This window comes from Eleutherodactylus coqui, chromosome 12 (assembly GCF_035609145.1).
Source record: "Eleutherodactylus coqui strain aEleCoq1 chromosome 12, aEleCoq1.hap1, whole genome shotgun sequence".
NCBI classification, from domain to species: domain Eukaryota; kingdom Metazoa; phylum Chordata; class Amphibia; order Anura; family Eleutherodactylidae; genus Eleutherodactylus; species Eleutherodactylus coqui.
In genome coordinates, this window is record NC_089848.1 from 52,655,623 (window position 1) to 52,675,806 (window position 20,184).

General features: G+C 42.6%; 1 protein-coding gene across 1 annotated transcript in view; it reads right to left on the bottom strand.

Annotated features, from left to right (window-relative positions):
• Window positions 1–6,575: 6,575 nt before the first annotated feature.
• Window positions 6,576–20,184, bottom strand: part of LOC136586736 (ubiquitin-conjugating enzyme E2 E2) — a 211,902-nt gene continuing 198,293 nt past the window's right edge. Inside the window, exon 6 of the mRNA XM_066584931.1 lies at window positions 6,576–7,077. Coding sequence (XP_066441028.1) covers window positions 6,980–7,077 — 98 coding nt within the window. The 3' untranslated portion in view covers window positions 6,576–6,979. The remainder of the gene's footprint in view (window positions 7,078–20,184) is intronic.

A 20,184-nucleotide genomic window follows, 5' to 3' on the forward strand; every position in this document is an offset into this window, starting at 1 on the left:
CCAAGTTTCCATCTCAAGGCCGTTTTTGGCATCAAAAAAGTAAACCCAAGACCGGGGGAATGAGTGGCAAATTGTAGTATGAAAAGAGTCTGATATGCATTAATAGGAATATATACTGAATGGTCACTTTAATAGATACACCTGCCCTTTCAAGACTGGAGCTACCCTTTTACGGAAATGACCCTGGAGCACAGCATAAAACCAAGTCAGCAAGTTTCATATGGATCAGTTTGAGCATGGATCCCCATTAGAATGGGAGGCTCAAGCGATCTAAGTGATGAGGCATGGTCATCGGTGCTCGAATAGTCGGGGCCAGTATTTCAAAAACTGTCAATCTTTGTGGGGTTTTTCATGCCACCAAAAATGGTGTGTTCAAGGAAAAACATCCAGTAGAAGAGGGTCCTGTGGATGTAAACAATTGTCATTGACAAAAGGGGTCAGAGGAGGATGTTAGAATCATTCTGACGAAATTACCGTGAACAGTCAAGCAGAATGCAGCCCAATACAATGCTGATGCTCCAACTAATATGTGTCACGTTCGTCCTGTACTGCCAACAAGAACAGGCAGCCAAGATGGACGTGGGAACTAGCTTGTACAGGTGGCTAGATGCAGAACGGACAGAGAGCACCTCTGCAGCAAGGTGAAGGCCTGTATATCTCAACTGTGCGGCATAGAGTTACACTCCGCACGGGCGCAGGGTGACGCTCACAGTGGATGAAGTTGTAGTTCACCGTGCACAGTAGGACAACTCCAGGAAGGTGGAAGCCTGTCCCTAAACTAACAGGGAGATGAAGGGTCCCTGCCTAAAAGCGGAGTAATCGCCTCAATAAAAGGCGGCCCCACTGTCTTCTTCCTGGGCCCTGACTGTCCCTATAGGGAGCCCTGCAGGGGTGAACAGATACAACAAAATCAGAATGATAAAGGAAACATACAACAGACAAGAAAGAAGAAAATAAGTACAGACACTAGCAGGACTAATTAACCTGGACTAGTAAGCACAGAAGCTGTTAACCCTGCCTAGTCTGTATAGAACCTATGGAAACTAGGTGTGCTGGCAAATAATTAACCGTGTGCTGAGACGTGACACTATGTCAGAATGTACAACTCGTTGTTCCTTAGCAGAGATGGGCTGTAATAGCAGATGACCAGCTCAAATGTCATGGCTTAGAAAAAGACGAGACTCCAGTGGACAAAAGAACACAAAAATTGGATCACAGATCAGTTGAAAAACATCAAGTCAGATAAATCCAGAATCAAATTCTGTTACTCCATGCTGATTGGAGGGTCAGCAAGAAGCATGAATCCTTCCTGTCAGCTGGTCGGAACCTCCATCTAATCTGTGGTAACTACAAGAAGCTTCCTGTCCGCATGGGCCAATATTCCTGCAGGATGATTTCAACACCTGGAATAGTGGAATCTATGCCATAGCGAATTGCTGCGGCCCTGAAATTAAAAGGAGGTCCAACACGCTACTAGATGGGTGTCCCTAATTAAGCTGCCATTCAGTGGACAGTGTATGTATAAGTGGCTATAGATCGAACAAAGCTAAATCCCTCAAGTTCAGCTCATTTAATAAAAATTCCTGAACAATTCATAAAAGAAGACTTTTTTTTTAGAGTTTGGTAAAAAAAATAAATTGATGTGTTATTTTTTTTTTCAGGCCGGCGGTAATTGAGCAAGTTATTATGGTTGTAATTATCATCATTTTACAGCTCGCAGTAAGTACTGGTAATGAGTATCTGAGCTAGAAACATATATCATCTATAATCTATATCATTCATTATGCTTTTCCGATGTCTCCGTAAAAAATGTTGGTTGTCCGTGATTGCAGGGAGATAAATATGGTAAATAAAATCTTTTTTTCATTCTACATACAAAATTAAGGAACTTACATATTCGAATATTTGCTGACTTGTGCCCAAAGTCATTGAACCTTGTGTATCCCATGACAAAACATGTTTACACAGTCATGCTTAAGAGTTTGTGAGCCCTTCAGAATTTTCCATATTTCTGCTTATATTTAACCTAAAACCACATTATATATTCACACTGTCAAGTCACTGCCAGCACACCTTTACTGCAGTTGGTTCTATCCTGACTAGTTAGGGTTAATATATCCTGGTCTAACTAAAGTTAATAAGTAGAGATGAGCGAACATACTCGTTTCGAGTAATTACTCGATCGAGCACCGCGATTTTCGAGTACTTCCGTACCCAGGTGAAAAGATTCAGGGGGCGCCGGGGGGAGGCGTGGTGGAGCGGGGGGGGGGGGGGGGAGCAGCGGGGTGCCCTCTCTCTCTCCCCCTCCCCCCCCCCACTCCCCGCTGCAACCCCCCACTCACCCACGGCGCCCCCCCCGAATCTTTTCGCCCGAGTACGGAAGTACTCGAAAATCGCGGTACTTGGGTGAAAAATGGGCGTGGCCGAGTAGGCTCGCTCATCTCTATTAATAAGCCATGCTGCTGTTAGTTGATTGACAGCTCTGTCAGCCAACCAGTTGGTTCATTAATTATGTCAGCTGCTGTGCTGTGTTGATTGACAGCTCTGACAGCCAATGAGCTTCTGCCCTTTCCTTATATATCCCGGCTCTTTTTGGCTGGAAGTGCCGGTTATATTCCTGTATTTTTGGTCTAGTCAGCACCCTCAGTTTAGTTGTCTGGCTCCTGTCTTCTGGGTCCCTGTTTTTTTCGTATTCTTGTCTTTTATTTGTTGTCAGTCACGGTTCGTCCCGAGTTTCTGTACTCTGGTATCTCCCTGATCTGACTTTATGCAAGTAGTTGGGGCGTCCCTTTTGGGATGGGTGCTCCACTTCGAGGTGGGTTCTGTTGGAGGGGTTTAGCTATCCCCACTCTGACCGGTACCCCTTTGTTTGATCTGCTGCTGCATCTAAACCACCCTAGTAGAAAGCATACATGTCTGTCCTGACTGCTCCGGTACGATATCATCCATGGCTTTGTCAGCAGTCCAGGACAAATGTGACACATGCAACTCCTAAAAGTAGACAGAACCAAGTCAAAAATATTACTTACTTATTGAGAAAAACAATCAAATACCACGTTTGCGAGTGGCAAATATGTGAATCTTTGCTTTCAGTATCTGGTTTGGCCCCATTGTAAAGTAATAACTGCATCTAAATGCTTTTAATAACTCTTGATTAGTCCTGCATATCGGCTTGGATGAATTTTAGCTAATTCTGCCATTACAAACAGCTTCAACTCTCTTATGTTGGTGGGTTTCCTCCCAAAAAGCGCTCGCTTTAGGTCCTTCTACAACATTTCTATAGGATTAGGACTTTGACTTGGCAATTTCAAAACGTTAACTTTCTTCTTCTTGAACCATTCTTTTCCAGAACGATTTGTGTGCTTTGGGTGGGTGTCTTGCTGCATGACCGACGTTCTCTTGAGATTCGGCTCATGGACAGATGTCCTGACATTTCCATTTAAAATTTGTTAGTATAATTCAGAATTCATTGTTCCATCAATGATGGCAAGCCGTCCTGGCCCATACAGCAAAACAGGCCCAAACCATGATGCTACCCCCACCGTATTTCACAGATGGTATGAGGTTTTTATGCTACAATACAATGTTTTGCTTTCTCCCAACACAATAATTCTCATTTAAGACAAAAACTCTGTTTCATCTGTCCACAAAACATTATTCCAATAGAATACTGGCTTGTCCAGGTGATTTTTAGCAAACTGCAGAAGGGCAATAATGTTAGTTTTGGAGAGCACCGGCTTTCTCCTTGCAATTCTGTCATGCACACCATTGTTGTTCAGTGTCCTCTTGATGGTAAACTCATGAACATTAGAAAGGCCTTTAGCAGCTTAGAGGTTACCTTGGGTTCTTTTGGGGACCTCACAAACTATTATACACTTCGCTCTTGGTGTGCTCTTTGTTTGTTGACCACTCCTGGGGAGGGTAATAATCATCTTGAATTTCTACCATTTGTAGGCTATCGGACTCTTAGACCTCAGTCAGACAAGCGTATTTAGCCTATGCATTTGTACACAATCTGTCCAAACTCTTAGGGCTAACTCAGACAAGCATATTTAGCCTGTGTACTATTTACGTGTGTAATACGTAATACACAGAAATACGTATGTAACATACGTATTTTATGCACCATACTATGATACGCACCCAAATAAGACATCCGGTGTTTTTTTCACTCATGAAAAATTCAGGTCTGTATGGCTCAATGTAAATCAATAGGCTTTTCGCATTGCATATTACACGCGTGAGAAATATGTGCATAATGTACAGGCTAACTGCATTCTGGGGAGTGAGCCCTTAGGGCTAACGCCCACGGATGGATTATCGCTAGGGAATTCACGGTCAGACACCTGCTGCAAATTCCGCAGCAATGTCCATCCATAGACATGCTGTGGTAAACGATTCTCCCCCCGCCCACGAGCGGGAATCAACTGTGATTTTCCGCTCATGGGGGAAAAACTTCAGTATGTTCTATTCTATGCAGAAAATCTCGCAGACGGCTTCCATTGCAGTCAATGGAAGCCATCCGTCCCGCAATACTTCCCCAGTGAGCACAGCGGAGGTACCGCAAGAATAAGCGTCACCGCCGGCACATAACGCTCTGCACTATGCATGCGTGCCGGGCGAGACACTCGCGACTGATCCGGAGAGGCGAGTATAGGGTCTCTGCGATATTTCGCAGGCGGAATCCGACCCAGCCATGGGCATGAGGCCTTAGAGATGGTTTTGTAAACCCTTTCAACCTGATGAGCATCAACAACTCTTCTTCAGACGTCCTCAGAAATCGCCTTTGTTGGTGCCATGATACACTGCCACAAACATGTTGTGAAGATCAGACTTTAATAGATTCCTGTTCTTTAAATATACCAGGTTGCCCCCTCACACCTGATTGTCTTCCAATGATTGAAAACACCTGACCTTTCAAATTGTCTGCTAATCCTAAAGGTTCACATACTTTTGCCACTCACTGACATATAATATTAGATCATTTCCCTCAATAAATAAATGACCAAGTCTAATATGTTTGACTAATTTGTTTGATTTGGTTCTCTTTATCTACTTTTAGGACTTGTTTGAAAATCTGATGGAGTTTTAGGTCAAATATGATCAGAAATATGAGAAATTCCAAAGGGTTCAGAAACTTCCAAGCACCACTGTATGAAACTCTTTTCTTCCGGCCATGCACAAAGTTAAAGGAGATGTCCCGCGCCGAAACGGGTTTTTTTTTTTTTAAACCCCCCCCCCGTTCGGCGCGAGACAACCCCGATGCAGGGGTTAAAAAAACCACCCGCACAGCGCTTACCTGAATCCCGGCGCTCCGGTGACTTCTCTACTCACCGCTGAAGATGGCCTCTTCCTCCGTGGACCGCAGCTCTTCTGTGCGGTCCACTGCCGATTCCAGCCTCCTGATTGGCTGGAATCGGCACGTGACGGGGCGGAGCTACACGGAGCTACACGGAGCCCCATAGAGAACAGCAGAAGACCCGGACTGCGCAAGCGCGGCTAATTTGGCCATCGGAGGCCAAAAATTAGTCGGCACCATGGAGACCAGGACGCTAGCAACGGAGCAGGTAAGTAAAAAACTTTTTATAACTTCTGTATGGCTCATAATTAATGCACAATGTATATTACAAAGTGCATTATTATGGCCATACAGAAGTGTATAACCCCACTTGCTGCCTCGGGACATCTCCTTTAAGGAGCTTACATCTTTGAATATTTGTTGACTTGTGCCCAAAGTCATTGCACCGTGTGACAATAGACGCTTCTAGCTTCACCAGGCTATGGTGAAAGGTCATTCATGTGATTAGCAAATATGAATACCGTAGTAAGAAGTGTCACGCAATGCAAGTTTGGTAAAAGAATTACTGTAACTCTAAGCGTGTAAATGTAGACCTGACAGATAACCTTTCAGAAATCTATGCCTTGATAGTCTGCTTCTAGAGTTGTCCAATCTTACGGTCAATACCTGCATCGGAGATCCCGTTCTCGAGACCCAGGCCAATCTTACGGTCAATACCTGCATCGGAGATCCCGTTCTCGAGACCCAGGCCAATCTTACGGTCAATATCTGCATTGGAGATCCCCTTCTCGAAAGCCATACAAGCTATCCTTGTCCTTATGGTCCTAAAAATATTCAATATGTTTGCAAATTAATTTTTCTGAACATCCCAAGAGGATTGGATGACCTTTCATGAAACAAATACATCTGGCACTTTTATTTTCATTGGGTTGCAAGACACTAATGTACATTACACACAGAAAAAATACTTTTCTTTCCATAAGTTTCCACTTAAGACCTCTGCTTGCAGGCATCCAACGTTTCTAGAAGTTGTGTTCAGGGCGGCAGTCCCAGGAAATATGCATATTTTGCAGTGTTTTTATTGAGTGTTTCATAAAACAAGTGTACATTAACCGCTTCACATCCTGCTAAAGTAATTTACAAGCAATTTTAAATAACCCAAAACACCCCTTTTTGTTCATTTTGAAAGTCCTTAGTGGGTAAATACAGCATATTTTTTGCACAGTGATTCTTTCTTCCAAATGTTATTTATAAAACACTCTTCCCCGCACCCCCCCTCCCCTCCCCGGAGCATGCACCCACCATGAAAGACTTAGGTACAAAAAAAATATTAAAAAAAAAAAATCAAATAAAAAATCAAATCTAACATTAAGCAAATATAGAGAGGAGGTAACTGAAAGTTAAATTATAGTTCCCCATCTTCCTAAAAAAAACACAAATATTGATACAAGGCTTTTGAACAAAGCTCTATACTATCACATATCCAACAATTCATACACAGAAACTAAAAACCCCACATACTTTCGGGGGAATTCAAGTTAACAAAGTCTTAATAAAAAGGACATACAGTATTTTGCCACAAAATGTAAAAAAAACAACAAAAAAAAACATAAGAAAAAAAAAAAAGAAGCTATTGATGCACTTAGTGAATGTGCTTGCTCAGGTCCACTGTAATAAATCCTATGTAGCGTATCTCTTGGTCCACTGTCGGGCCATTCTGTCATGCTCGGCTCTGTTGGTCATGTACTGAGTGGCGATACTTCCAACGAGAGGATCAGCTGCAAGACAAACAAAAGGTATAGATGTCATTACGAGTAAAAGACGGAAATAACGATCATTTACTGGGTGGTATCTTCAGGACCAATTACATTACACTTAAGTCATTTGAGTGTCAAAAACGGGAGATATTTACTTGGTAGACCATAAACTCCATCTTATATCAACTCCACAACATCTACTGGGTACTGATGGACAGTTACTTGTTATTAAGGGTCTTTTCCATGGACAGATGATCAAGAACAAACTTTCATTCACATGATCATTATCCCGTATAAAAGTGTCAATGATGAACCAAAAAATGAATAAGTGGTTGTTCATTGGGTAGTTGCAACTTCTCTGTGGTCATCACTGTTAGCAAAACATCTTCAGACGTAATGGCCCATTTACACCTAACGATTATCACTTAAATTCATTCAAACAAACAAATAAGAGCCTTGTGTTGTGCAGAGTGTTAGCTCTCGCTCACGACCTGAAGGTTGCCAGTTTAATCCCCACGTGGTTCAGGTAGCCGGCTCAAGGTTGACTCAGCCTTCAGAGGTCCTTCTGAGATCGGTAAAATAAGTACCCAGCTTGGTGTGTGTGTGTGTGAGAAATGCTCTTCATGAGCATTGACAACCTTAGCGGTGATGTCAGCGCTCATGCAGTCATTTGAATGAATGTCAGCCCGTGTAAAAGGGCCATGAGCAGGAAATGTGCTACAGGCAATGATAGGGGGATGAACGATTCTACAGTAACTCACGCTCAACTGAAATTTTTGATTCATGTGAGGGTCTTATGAACAGGTATTGATATCCTCAATTTGGTACTCATCTGGCTCAAATTGAGCTGTCTAAAAGGATCCTTAAATTACTTTAGTGATACAGAGGACATCCAGGAGAAGCCCCATCTCGTGACCTCCTGAGTGCACCACCAGTGGCTTTGTTAAATTGCACAAATGGGTCAAAGGATTCTTGCTCTCCTAAACAGACAAAAATGTCTAACGGTGGAACAACTATTTTATAAGGGTTCTACAAGATCAGAAAAAACATGGCCCCTCCCAAAAAACAGTGTAAAACCAATCCATGGGTTTGTCTGATATGGCAGCTCAGCCTTATTGAAGTGAAAGGCACTCAGTTACAATGTCACAAGCGGTTTGTTGCTTTTTGAATAAAACAGCTATATTTTTCTAATCCTGTATAATCCCTTTACATACAAATCCAAATTCGTCTTTAGAACTTCAGCAATTGTTTTTGTGCTCAACCACACGAAACATTATGGGAGTTTATTCCAATAACATCTTGAACATTTCCCATCCTTCTCTGACTCTTCACGCATCAATGTCCCCCTCCCATTACTACTAACCTACACATCTCACTACCATCGATTTTGTACACCTATTCATTTATCTATGGATTTGCTGGCCCATCGTGTCCTCTCTTATATTAAGGCGTTCTACCAATAACTATATTAAACCTATATTTGCCCTACTGATGTACGAGGCGACATCTGATACGACACCCAGGGACGTACAAATTATTTGTGTCGACGCAATCCAGTCAGAAGGAACCTTGCGTTGTTCACAAATCTCTGACTCTCTTATTACATCACATCCAGAGCTTTATATATTGAGTAGGCAGGCTTATTAAAAGCTAACAATTAAGGCCCATTTAGACGGGACGAATGTTGGGCAAACGATGCCTGACACTCGTCCCCGCATATACTAGCTCTCGTGCTGCTGCACAGGAGCTAGTATCACTGGCTTATAGCGGGGCAGCTGGAGTAGATTTTACTCCTCGCGCTCCCCCGCCCCTCTCCATTGACTTAACATAGCGGCCGTTCAGTACTGAACGGCTGCTATTTACAGTGAATGCTCATCGTTCAGCTCATCGTCCATCATTTATGCAGCATAACCGATGGATGATGAGCTGATCGCTGAGTGTAAACAGCAGCTGTTCAGTACTGAACGGCCGTTATGTTAAGTCATTGGAGAGGTGGCGGGGGAGCGCGAGAATAGAAATCTCCTGTAGCCTCCCCGCTCTGTGAGCGACGATCTCCCGTGGACACAAAGGAACGAGTATGGACATCATCTGCCTGACATTCGTCCCGTCTAAATGGGCCTTTATTGGCTCCTCTTATCTTTTAACATCAGACAAAGAAAGACGGAAGTATAGTTTACTTTCATTTATGCAAGTTACGTACATAAAGGTACAGGAAGACAGAGAGAGTGAGGGGGCCAATGGGGGATCTCCTCAGGAACCAGTTACACTGTGTTCCTCAGCTACTATATGGGAGATTATTACATAGAGGAGGATTATATAGATAGAAGAACAGACTGTATCTACTTTTGTTAAAGAGAGAAACTTCTTTTAGTCAACTATGTTTATAAATGGGAAGTTAGTTAGCTACATTTCATTTGTTAGATACATATGTAATAATAGAACAATATATATAATATGTAGAGATGAGCGAGTATACTCGGTAAAGGCAATTGCTCGAGCGAGCATTGCCTTTAGCGAGTACCTGCCCGCTCGAGATGAAAAGTTCGGGTGCCGGCGGCGGGCAGGGAGCTGCGGGGCAGAGCGGAGCGGAACGGAGGGGAGATCTCTCTCTCCCCCCTGCTCGTACTACGAGCAGGGGGGAGAGAGTCCTCGTACTACTTTTTTACCTTAGGTAGTACTCTATATACAGGAATACCAATATCTGTCATGCATTTTATGAATTTGCTGACTTTCCATAACCAGTACCTGTTGTTTGTATGTAATTTATGCACTATATCCTTAGGTTTGATTTAGCTCTGACTATTAGTATGATGATGTCATTTATTTTCAATGTTTTGGCCTTCTCTTGACTTTATATATTTTGGTACTTGTGGGTTATTTTTATATGTATTCCTCCCCACACGTTTTAATTTATACCTAATCCATTATTTTATACCAATGTATTTAACTTCATACTTTTACTCTTCACCTGGGTTGCATATTTCTTACCCATCTTTTCCTCATGTGGCACAGCATGTTAAGGCTGCAGAAATGCAGTCGTAAACTCTTGCTCACAACCTGAAGGTTGGGAGTTCAATCCCCGCCTGGTTCAGGTAGCCGACTCAAGGTTGACTCAGCCTTTTATCCTTCCGAGGTCGGTAAACTGAAAGCACTGCGGAATAAGTTGGCGCTATACAAATAAGATTTATTTATAATTTTTTCTATGTGACTACAGCTCTGTTTACACGACTTTTAGGGCTTTCCGTCTCTCTGTTCTGTTTTAGGAGCATAAAAAATGGAAATAAAACGCGAAAAAAACTTTTTTGTTTTTCTTACCATTGATTTCAGTGGGGTTTAAAAAACAAACAAACAAAAAAACCAGAAATGTTTCAGTTAACTTCCATTCCATTGTGTTTGCATTTTGTAAAAGAACAAATAGTGTTGCAGACTGCGTTATTTGCTCCATTTAAAAAAACAGAAACGTAGCATTAACAAGCTGAAACCTTTCAGTTTTTTTGAAAATTGAATGAAATCAATGGAGAAAAAAATGGAAATGTTTATTTCCATTTTATTTCTGTTTCTCTGCTCCAAAAACGGACCGAGAGATTGAAAGCGGTAACGTTAGTGTGGATAGAGCCAAAGATAATCTGAGAAAGTGCTGTTTTATTATATGGATTAGGCATGGTCATTCTATGGATATTAACCGGTATTGTGATGTGGCGGTACAGCTATATGTTTGGCAATCAGTCCATGCGGTTAGAAGACTTCATGGGTTTTCCCACCACCTACGGACTGGTAGGCATCTGAACGCTCCCAGGATTAGGCTTGTTACACACGCTTGTTTGGAATTGTGGGTAACACTTTGATACAGTGTAACGTACGTTCACAGAATCCATATAAAATATATGTTTCACTATGCAGCAAACTCCTCACATCTACAACATCCCATTAAGAACGACACCCGCTTAACCAGAAAAGAAAAGTACACAGGGTCATTACTCCATTAATTGCAATTTCCTTTAAATGTTATTCATTAAGTAGAAAAAGTGGCAATCTGGCACCTGCTATATAACAAATGACCAGTGAGGGCATCTAAATCATTGATAACTATGCAGTGCAGTGAAGCCAACTTTTAAAAGGCATAAGCCACATATTAGCAGCCTTAATGCTGCCCTGCAGGCCATCTCCTAAGTAGTAAGAGATTAATCACTCTGAGGTCAGGTCAGATCTATCAATCTTCAGATCAATACTGTCATCGTTTTACATCTGTTTTTATTGCTGAGCGTCGGTTATAAAATATTCACATGCATAAAGGCAGCCGTATACTGAGGATATCAGAGGCAGGAAAATGGCACTACTGAAATGATCCGGTAGATTTATAATACATTCTTTGTTAATCACCTCGGTTTCCTGAGCCATCATTAAATGTGTAACAGAGCAGCTAATGAGTGTTGTTCAAGGTTTGCACATATCTTACCAGCGTGTGAAGCACAAGACCTACTGCAAATAATAATAATAATGAAGTACTGGACCAGTCAAACGAGGGAAAGTTGTCGGCAAAGGCCTTGAATTACTGACTGTGCTGCCCTAGATAAGGGAATTGATATATCAAACACTCGGTCTGGCAGATATTATTAAGGATCATATCATTTTGATTACACCTGAGTTTGGAATTTTCTGGTAACAAGAATTAATGCAGTCGCTGCATTCAGCAAAATTATAGACATATTCCAAGAGGACCCGCGCAGACTGCACAAATAACAGCACACACACATACCAGGAGGAAGAAGAGATGGAAGAGAAGAGAAGGAGGAGGAGGAGGAGGGGGAGGAGGAGGAGGAGGGAGAGGAGGGAGAGGAGGAGGGAGAGGAGGAGGGAGAGGAGGAGGAGGAGGGAGAGGAGGAGAAGGGAGAGGAGGAGAAGGGAGAGGAGAAGGCAGAGAAGGAAGTGGAGGAGGAAGAGGTGAAGGAATACGAGGAGGAAGAGAAAGTGGAGTAGAAGAAAGAGGAGCAGAGAAAGAAGAGGGAGAGGATTGCTCCAGGCTAAAACAAAACTGTATACATCACACTAATCACTTCTGCATGTGGTTCAATTACTTATGGACACCATGTAGCAGCATGCAGCAGCATTATGAATTACCCAGCAATCAGCAGAAACTCCAATACTGGTTAAATGATTAGGTGTGCCTCCAAGCCTGTAATCAAGCTCCACCATCTGCCTGCTCGTCCATACTACAAAATGACATACCTGTGTACTGACCTCTGGCTTTCCCCGACTACGCTATCCACCTGCTTCTCTGTACTGTGAACTGATACGTACCCGTGTACTGACTTCTGGCTTTTCCTGACCATGCTACTGATCCGCACAATTTACAACAAGGAAACTCCAACCTTGAACCGGATCGTTACACTTCTATTACAACCCCAATGTGGATGTCTGGCTGAACTGCACCGTCAGTGGACCAGAGGATCAACTGATTGTTGGGGATCCCCACTGATCAACTATTGATGACCTTATCCTAAGGATATATCATCAATAATAAATACCAGGAAACCCCTTATGGCAGCAGCTTATCACCTTATAACAAAAGGTTTTGGCAGCTGCTGTTGGGGAAGAGTTGGAAGGCCCCCGTACACATTAGATGATCGGAAGCTTTAAATGATCTAGATCTGGCCATCTTTAATCAATGAAGAAGTGACGTAAGTTAGAAAATGTATCTCACGTGTCTTTTAAGATGTTCCAACTCTATCACATAGCGTGAGCCACTGTGACCGATTTGGTGTATCATCTGCTTGCCTGGTCTGGTTTTCAGCTGAATTAAAGCTGCTAATAATAAATCTGCCCCTGTGCCCCTTTAAGAACCCTCTTCTTCCCATGACTTTACAGTTACCACAGCATTTTTCTATAGACTGGCAGCTTGATTGAATAGTAAATATAAGGATACTAATCGGGTCCACAAGTCAGTGAATGTCTATCCCTCAGTTGTGCTGAGGTTTGAAGATATTGCATAAATGCAATTAATATTTAATCAAGTCAACTCGTTAATGTGCATCTTACCCTGAGGCGCAATTTACTTACAGCAAATACTTAAAAACTATTTAAGAGCTATGCTTGACTGTTCCATGTTTGCCAGATCTCGGGAAAGTGTCTAAGATTGCACGGTGAAAGCCTCTTATGCTAATTATTAAATATATTTCCATAATTATATTAAACTGGATGGGATTTTATCTGATAATTACCACATTAGGATTTTTTCTGACACACACAGCCTCATATATAATGATTATTGTGTGATTACTAAAGTTTGCCTATGAAATAAAAAGACATGTAACTGGAGGGAGAGGGATAATAAAAATGGCTGTTAGAGAGCGGAACATTTTTAATACCATTAAGTAATTGAAAATCAAACTGCAAGTTCTAGACTGATCAAATATGGAAAGTTTTTTTTTACGGCACCATAACTGTAATGGTCAGTTATGTTCTATACTCCGCTTATTCCCCAGTAGTCACAGGAGTACCCCACCAGAATTGGGGCCAAATTGACATCATACTTGCAGAAATTTCAACTTTTAACGTTTGCGTCCGATAGAGACGTGGCTGCATGTTTTTCCTGCGGACCAACACTTTTCATCAAGTAATTAAAGGAAAAATACGGTATCTAAAATATATGTCTCTTACCCTGATGAGGTGCGGTTTGTAATCAAAACAAAACAACTCTGTCCTCAAACTACATGCTCACTCATCATCACCATAGTGTCTACAATAAACTTCATGCTTCACATCATCTACATCGACAGCTATCTCTCTCAAGCAAACACACAAGCTTACGTCGTACAAGGGTCAGAAACGCTATCTTTTCTCCTTAGGGAGAGCACCTAGACGGTGAGTGAGGAGACTCAAATGGCCAGGCACGCTCCTCTGGGTAATATGCAAATAAGGGAGATGGAATAATACCTCCACAGTGCCACCTATTGGAAGGCAGCATTCCTTCAAGCCAAAGTCAAACTCTTTATACAAGCCTTGTAACAATGACTGGGAATTAAAAGCAAAGCCAGACTCCATGTACAGACAGATGTTTCAGGGTATTTGCCCTTCATCAGGGTGCAGTAGGAGTGCTAGTGAATGGCCTGAGATGGGGCCGCCCCTCTTATTTGTACATCGTACACTTTTCCATCAATCATCCGTTGAGGTTCCACAACGATGGTTCTATGAAGTGGCAAGACATTGATTTAATCAATAAACTTGCATATATGCATAAAACAGTTTTCTATATGTATAAGAAAGCAGCGAGTTACGAGAATCTTCAATGATACACTAAACTCTGTTGTACCCGAGAGTACTATGTTGTTTGGTGAATATTTAGAGGTGTTGTGTATCAATAATTATAAATTGGAGGATTGTCTAATCCATCGACATTCACCAGATACACTGTAAAATGCTGTATTTTTATAGAACTCAATGGGGCAAGACAGTGGGCTCAGTGGTTAGCACTAATGCCCTGTGGCACTGCCGTCTTGGCTTCCAACCTCACCAAACTCACAACATCTGCATGGAGTTTGTATGGGTTTCCTCCAGGTACTCCAAAAACATACAGATAGGTGATTATAGAGTGTGAGCCCCAATGGGTATAGAACCCAATACCAAGGTCTGCCTAATATGCTATATAACTAAAGGTGATGAGAGCTTCTGCACATCATGTATCACTTGGACAGGTATGATACATTATAGGCAAATCATAAAATCCCCTTTTTAACGGCAAAAAAGAAAAAGGGCAGAACTGTTGGCAGATGCTTCAGAAAATGGTATAAGTTCTTCCCAAATATGGCAAAAGTCACTAGCGCAATTGTTGAAACATGTCCAAGTGTCTCTACTCCCTTTCTCCATCACAGCTTCTAAACCCCCCAGGATCTCCGGTCAGTGGAGACAGTCTGATCTTAACATGTTTCCTGAGATAAGTGGTGCCAGGGCGACAAGTTCCTAGATACCTCTACACTTGGATGACTATCAGCCCGAAAGAGCAAATTCAAAATTGATCAAAAAGTCTTCTGGTGTAAAGTCCCAACTGTTCGTATTTGAATGACTTGCGGACGAATTTGCATGGAGATCCCTTCTATGAACGATATCTCAGCAAACAGCCGACGAATAATCATCATTTCGTGTAAAAGCAAATGAATGACTGTCATTCGTTCGCTTCAATCCCTTTCCTGAAATAGTATGGCTGCACTATGTAAAGGTACCTTTAAGTCCCTATTGAACAGACATGCCCAACGGTGGCTTTACACCCGGCGACTATCAGCCGAATAATCGCTTTAAAATTCCGTGTAAACCAACAGGATGACAAGCAGTATTTTGCTCACCAGTCACTAGTCATTTTGTTTCAGCTCACCTGAAAAATAGTCGCTGGCTGATTTAAAGCCACCTCATGTAAAGCCACAGTCGTTCGTATATAATCGACTTGGGAACGAATGTCCCTAGAGATATATTTTTACCTCTCTTGTAAAGTCCAGTGTAAAGCCACCGTAAGTGTCCAAACTTAAAGGGCACCTGTCAGCATGGCGCTTGGGACGCGGGCACTACATTAAAGTGACAGACACACTGATTCCGGCGCTCTGCCACTTATACTCATCACTTCAAGAGTTTTGAAAACTTATATTTGAAAGTTTGCAAGGAGCTGCAGTGATGAGTCCGGTGTGGCTCGTTAATATTTATATATTCACTCCTCCTTCTGCCTTTTGCAGCAGATTTACAGGTTTCTCTGTATTACCGTGCGTACGGAGAGACCTGTAAATCAGCATCAGGTGGGTTGGGAAGGCAGGGTGAGCGGTGGATATATGAATATTAATGAGCCGCCCCGGAATTATCCCTGCGGCTTGTTACAAACTTTGAAAAGTATGTTTTTAAAACCTCCTGAAGCGATCAGTATAAGTGACAGACCGCTGAAATCAGCGTGCCTCTCAGTGTACCGTAGTGCTCTCAGCCCGAACACCATGCGGGACCTGACAGGCGCCGTGTAATATGCATGATTAATAGGTCGTTGGGATGTTGGCTATCAGCAGCTTCTGCATGTGTATAACCTGCTTGGATCAAAAAACAGTCACGTTTCTCAACTCCAGTCCTCAGGGACCCCAACGGGTCATGTTTACAGGATTTCCTTAGTATTGCACAAGTATTCTCTCTGTAGAATATCCTTAAATCAAGATCTGTTGGGGGTTTATGAGGATTGGCGTTTGGGAAACACTGTATTAGATGCTTGCCCCTTCAAATTAATAATCACCCTATAACACTAAGATTCCAGGGTTTTCAGCTGCCAGAACCATGGACATCAGTTGATCATCAGTGGGTCTGTATTTAGAAGAGCGGTGGCCCTGATGGAACAACACCTTTAAAGGTTACTTCTCAGGTCCCCACAGCCACCTCGCCTGCATGTAGGAGAGTATACTGATAGACGCACTGTTTTCAGCAGCCTGTCATTTATAACAATTGGTTTAATGGCTTTTCAAATCTTACCCTAGAAACTTTGCAGGGCTGGACTGTAGAGGAGTCCATAGAATCCTAGAATGGTAGAGTTGGAAGGGACCTCCAGGGTCATCTGGTCAGTTCACTAAATCATCCCAGACAGATATTTGTCCAGCCTTTGTTTGAAGACTTCCATTGAAGGAGAACTCACCACCTCCCGTGGCAAATAGAAGTTTAAGAGGGGACTAGATGTCTTTTTAGAGCACTATGACATTACAGGATATTGACATTAATTAACCATTAAGGTTGTTGATCCAAGTATCTTCCGACTGCCGGTCTTGGAGTCAAGTAGGAACTTTCCAAATGTTGATCCAGGGATTATTCTGATTGCCATTATGATGTTTGGAAAGGAATTTTTTTGGGGGAGGTAAATTGGCTTCTGTCTTATTGGAGGTTTTCTGCCTTCCTCTGGATCAACAAGGGGTGGACATGTCTTTTTTTTCAGCCTAGAATACTACCGTATGTTACTATGCTAATTTGTGTCTCCTCCCTTTCAGTTTCATCCCATTGCTTCTAGTCTTTCCTTCTGCAAATGAGAATAGGGCTGATCCCTCTGCACTGTGACAACCCTTCAGATATTTGTAAACAGATATTAAGTCTCCTCTCAGCCTTCTTTATTGCAAGAATAAACATTCCCAGATCCTTTAACCGTTCTTCATAGGACATGATTTGCAGACCGCTCACCATCTTGGTAACTCTTCTCTGAACTTGCTCCAGTTTGTCTATGTCTTTTTTAAATTGGGGTGCCCAGAACTTGACACAGTATTCCAGATGAGGTCTGACTAAAGGAAGAGTTGAATAATGACTTCACGTGATCTAGACTCTATACTTCTGTTACAGTACTAGTAGTGTGCACAGGTACGCACGGCGGGGGACTCCCTGAATCTCACCCACGCCAATGTCCCTTCCTGGAGGTAGCCCAAAGGTGGACAGGTCCAGGCCACCAACACTGACCGTATGCTGCCTAGTGGCATGACAGGAAGGAACCGCCGTACCTATGCAGATGACAACTTACTAATACTGACAGGCTAGGCCGATAGAATAAACCAACACGACAGGAAAACCACAGAACACAGGCAGAGCTGGATCGAGACAAGGTAACTTCCACTGAAGCAGAACCGAAGTCAGACACACAGGGAATGGAACCAATAACTGCGAACTACTATCAGCAGCTGCCAGACTATATTCAGGAGTCTCCGCCCCGGCCACCCGCGGTCCCTGACTGGCCTCATGGTAACAACTTTTCTTAATACATCCCAGAATTGTGTTTGCCTTTTTGGCTGCTACATCACATTGTTGACTCATGTTCAGCCTATGATCTATTAGTATACCCAAGTCTTTTTCACATGTGCTACTTACTCCTTAGCCCAATTCCTCCCATTCATTTTCCTTGCCCAGATGTAGGACTTTGCATTTCTCCCTGGTTAGTCGCCGCCTGCTTTTCAAGTTTGTCTAGATCTTTCGGAATACTCCTCTCTACCCTAGTGTTAGTTTTCTCTCTTTGCTTTCTGTCATCGGCAAATTTGATCAGTTTCCCCTCAATCTCCTCCTCCAGATCATTTATAAAAATGTTGAACACCCCTAGACACAGGACAGAGCCTTGTTGTACCCCACTGGAGACATTCTTCTAAACGGATGTGCAGCCAATAAAGCTTCTACATATGCACACTCCTCCTACTCCCTCCAAATACTGATTGGAAGGTCCTCTATTTTACTGTGCATACAGAGGGACCTGCCAGTCAGCATATAGAAGGACGAGGAGGTCGGGGCGAGTGCACAGAGATGAATATACATGAGCTTCATTGGACTTCTCTCCAGCCCTGCAAAGTTTCAAAAGTAAGATGTGCAAAACTAATAAACCAATCGATAAATGACAGACTGCTGAAATCAGGGTTTCTGTCACTACCCCCTGCTGATTAGACGACCTCACATGTGTGCCTAATGAATAAGTCAGCCGGAGTGCGGGGGAATTGCTGACCGGCTAAGAGAAGCGTGAAGGGTCCCTATAACATGCACTAAGCAGGTGACCAATTTAGCAACGAAGAGGAAACAACGCGCCATGAAGGACGTCCATCAAATGTCCCTATTTACAGCAGTCCTCCCAGGGCTTGATGAAGAACACGGCGTTACTGAAAGCACAGATTAATCCCAGATTTTTTTCCCAAGCCCTGCTAGTATTTTAGTCCCCAGCAGCAGATCTCAGGGACCACGGTGTGCGTTTATATCAGCATTCTCACACCTCCATTACAAACCTCATAGTCCGTCTCCCCGGACTACACAGTGTCAATAATATGTGCCGCAGCTATTAGCAATTATCTAGGATTTTCCAAGTCCTCGAAAACACCTTCAGACGTCCTTCACACACAGTTTTCGTGGCTTATGAATTTCCAGCGCGGTTAACAAGTGGCTTTTCCGATCACACATTTAATATGCACCTTTTTTCAGGCAATTTCTTCCTCTTACACGAGAAAACGCCCGTTAAAAAAAAAGCCATAATCGCAGCATGTTGTGTTTTCAAACTAGAAAACCTAAAATGTCATGGACGAAAAAAAAGCACCAAGTGATAAAAACGCAGCGTTATCCGGCCCTGTGCCCAGCTGGTGACTGCACGCACCTTCTTCCTTCTTCATCTGTATTGGGGATGGAGCCGGTGGCTCGCCATCAGATACAGATTTTTTTTTCAAATCTTTTTTTTCCCCTAGTATCATTGCTAGACGATGACGTGGAATCCGCGACATGTCTGCAATGTCAATTACGGACAGGCCGCGGGTCGTACGGCTTCCATTGACTTCCATGGAAGCCGTCCATGTGGAAGCCGCACAAAAATAGGGCATGCTGCGATATTTCCTCCGCTCATGAAAATTGCAGTTCATTTCCGCGAGTGTGCAGGAAGAAGCCGTTTACCATAGCAAGCTGTAAACGGTATTTGCTGCGGAAGTGCGGTGCAGATACCGGCCGCAGATTCCGCAATGCAAATCCATTCGCGTGCAGGCGGACTAAAAAATGCCTGCAACTTTTTTTAATTGGTACATTTTGTTTTAGAGATTGCATTTGAACGGCAATTTTTCTTCTCCACACATTTTTACATGTATATTTCGTCTGCCTTTTTTTCTCCTATAGATTATGCAAAAATGCCAGAAAAAAAACAAAACGGCTGTGATTGCTAAAAAAAAAATGCCACTAACCTAAAAAAAAGAGAACATGTCAAACCAAAAACTACCCCACCAAAAAGCTGCAGTGTTTGTATCTCATTTCAAACTCGCCTACTGATTTACAGCAAACATCCGACCGCAGGGTTTTTAACTGCAAAAAAGTGACAAAAAAGGCAACGAAAATGCTGCAAACAAACAATGCTTTTTTTTATTTTTTTTTACTAAAAACGCTGTATGTGAAAGCACTTTAAAGATCAATTGTCTCATAATATTTCTACAAATGTGTGATGGAATCATCCTCCACACGCCACCTATGGCTTATAAAGTAGCTACTATTCCTCTAGGTGGCGCTGTGGAGGAGGATTTCATCACTCATTTGCATGGTCTTTACCCAGAAAACATTGCATGGCCTATAAGACTTCCTGTGCTCTCCACAAGCAGAAACACAACCCCCCCAGACTTTCCTAACAATTGAGACATG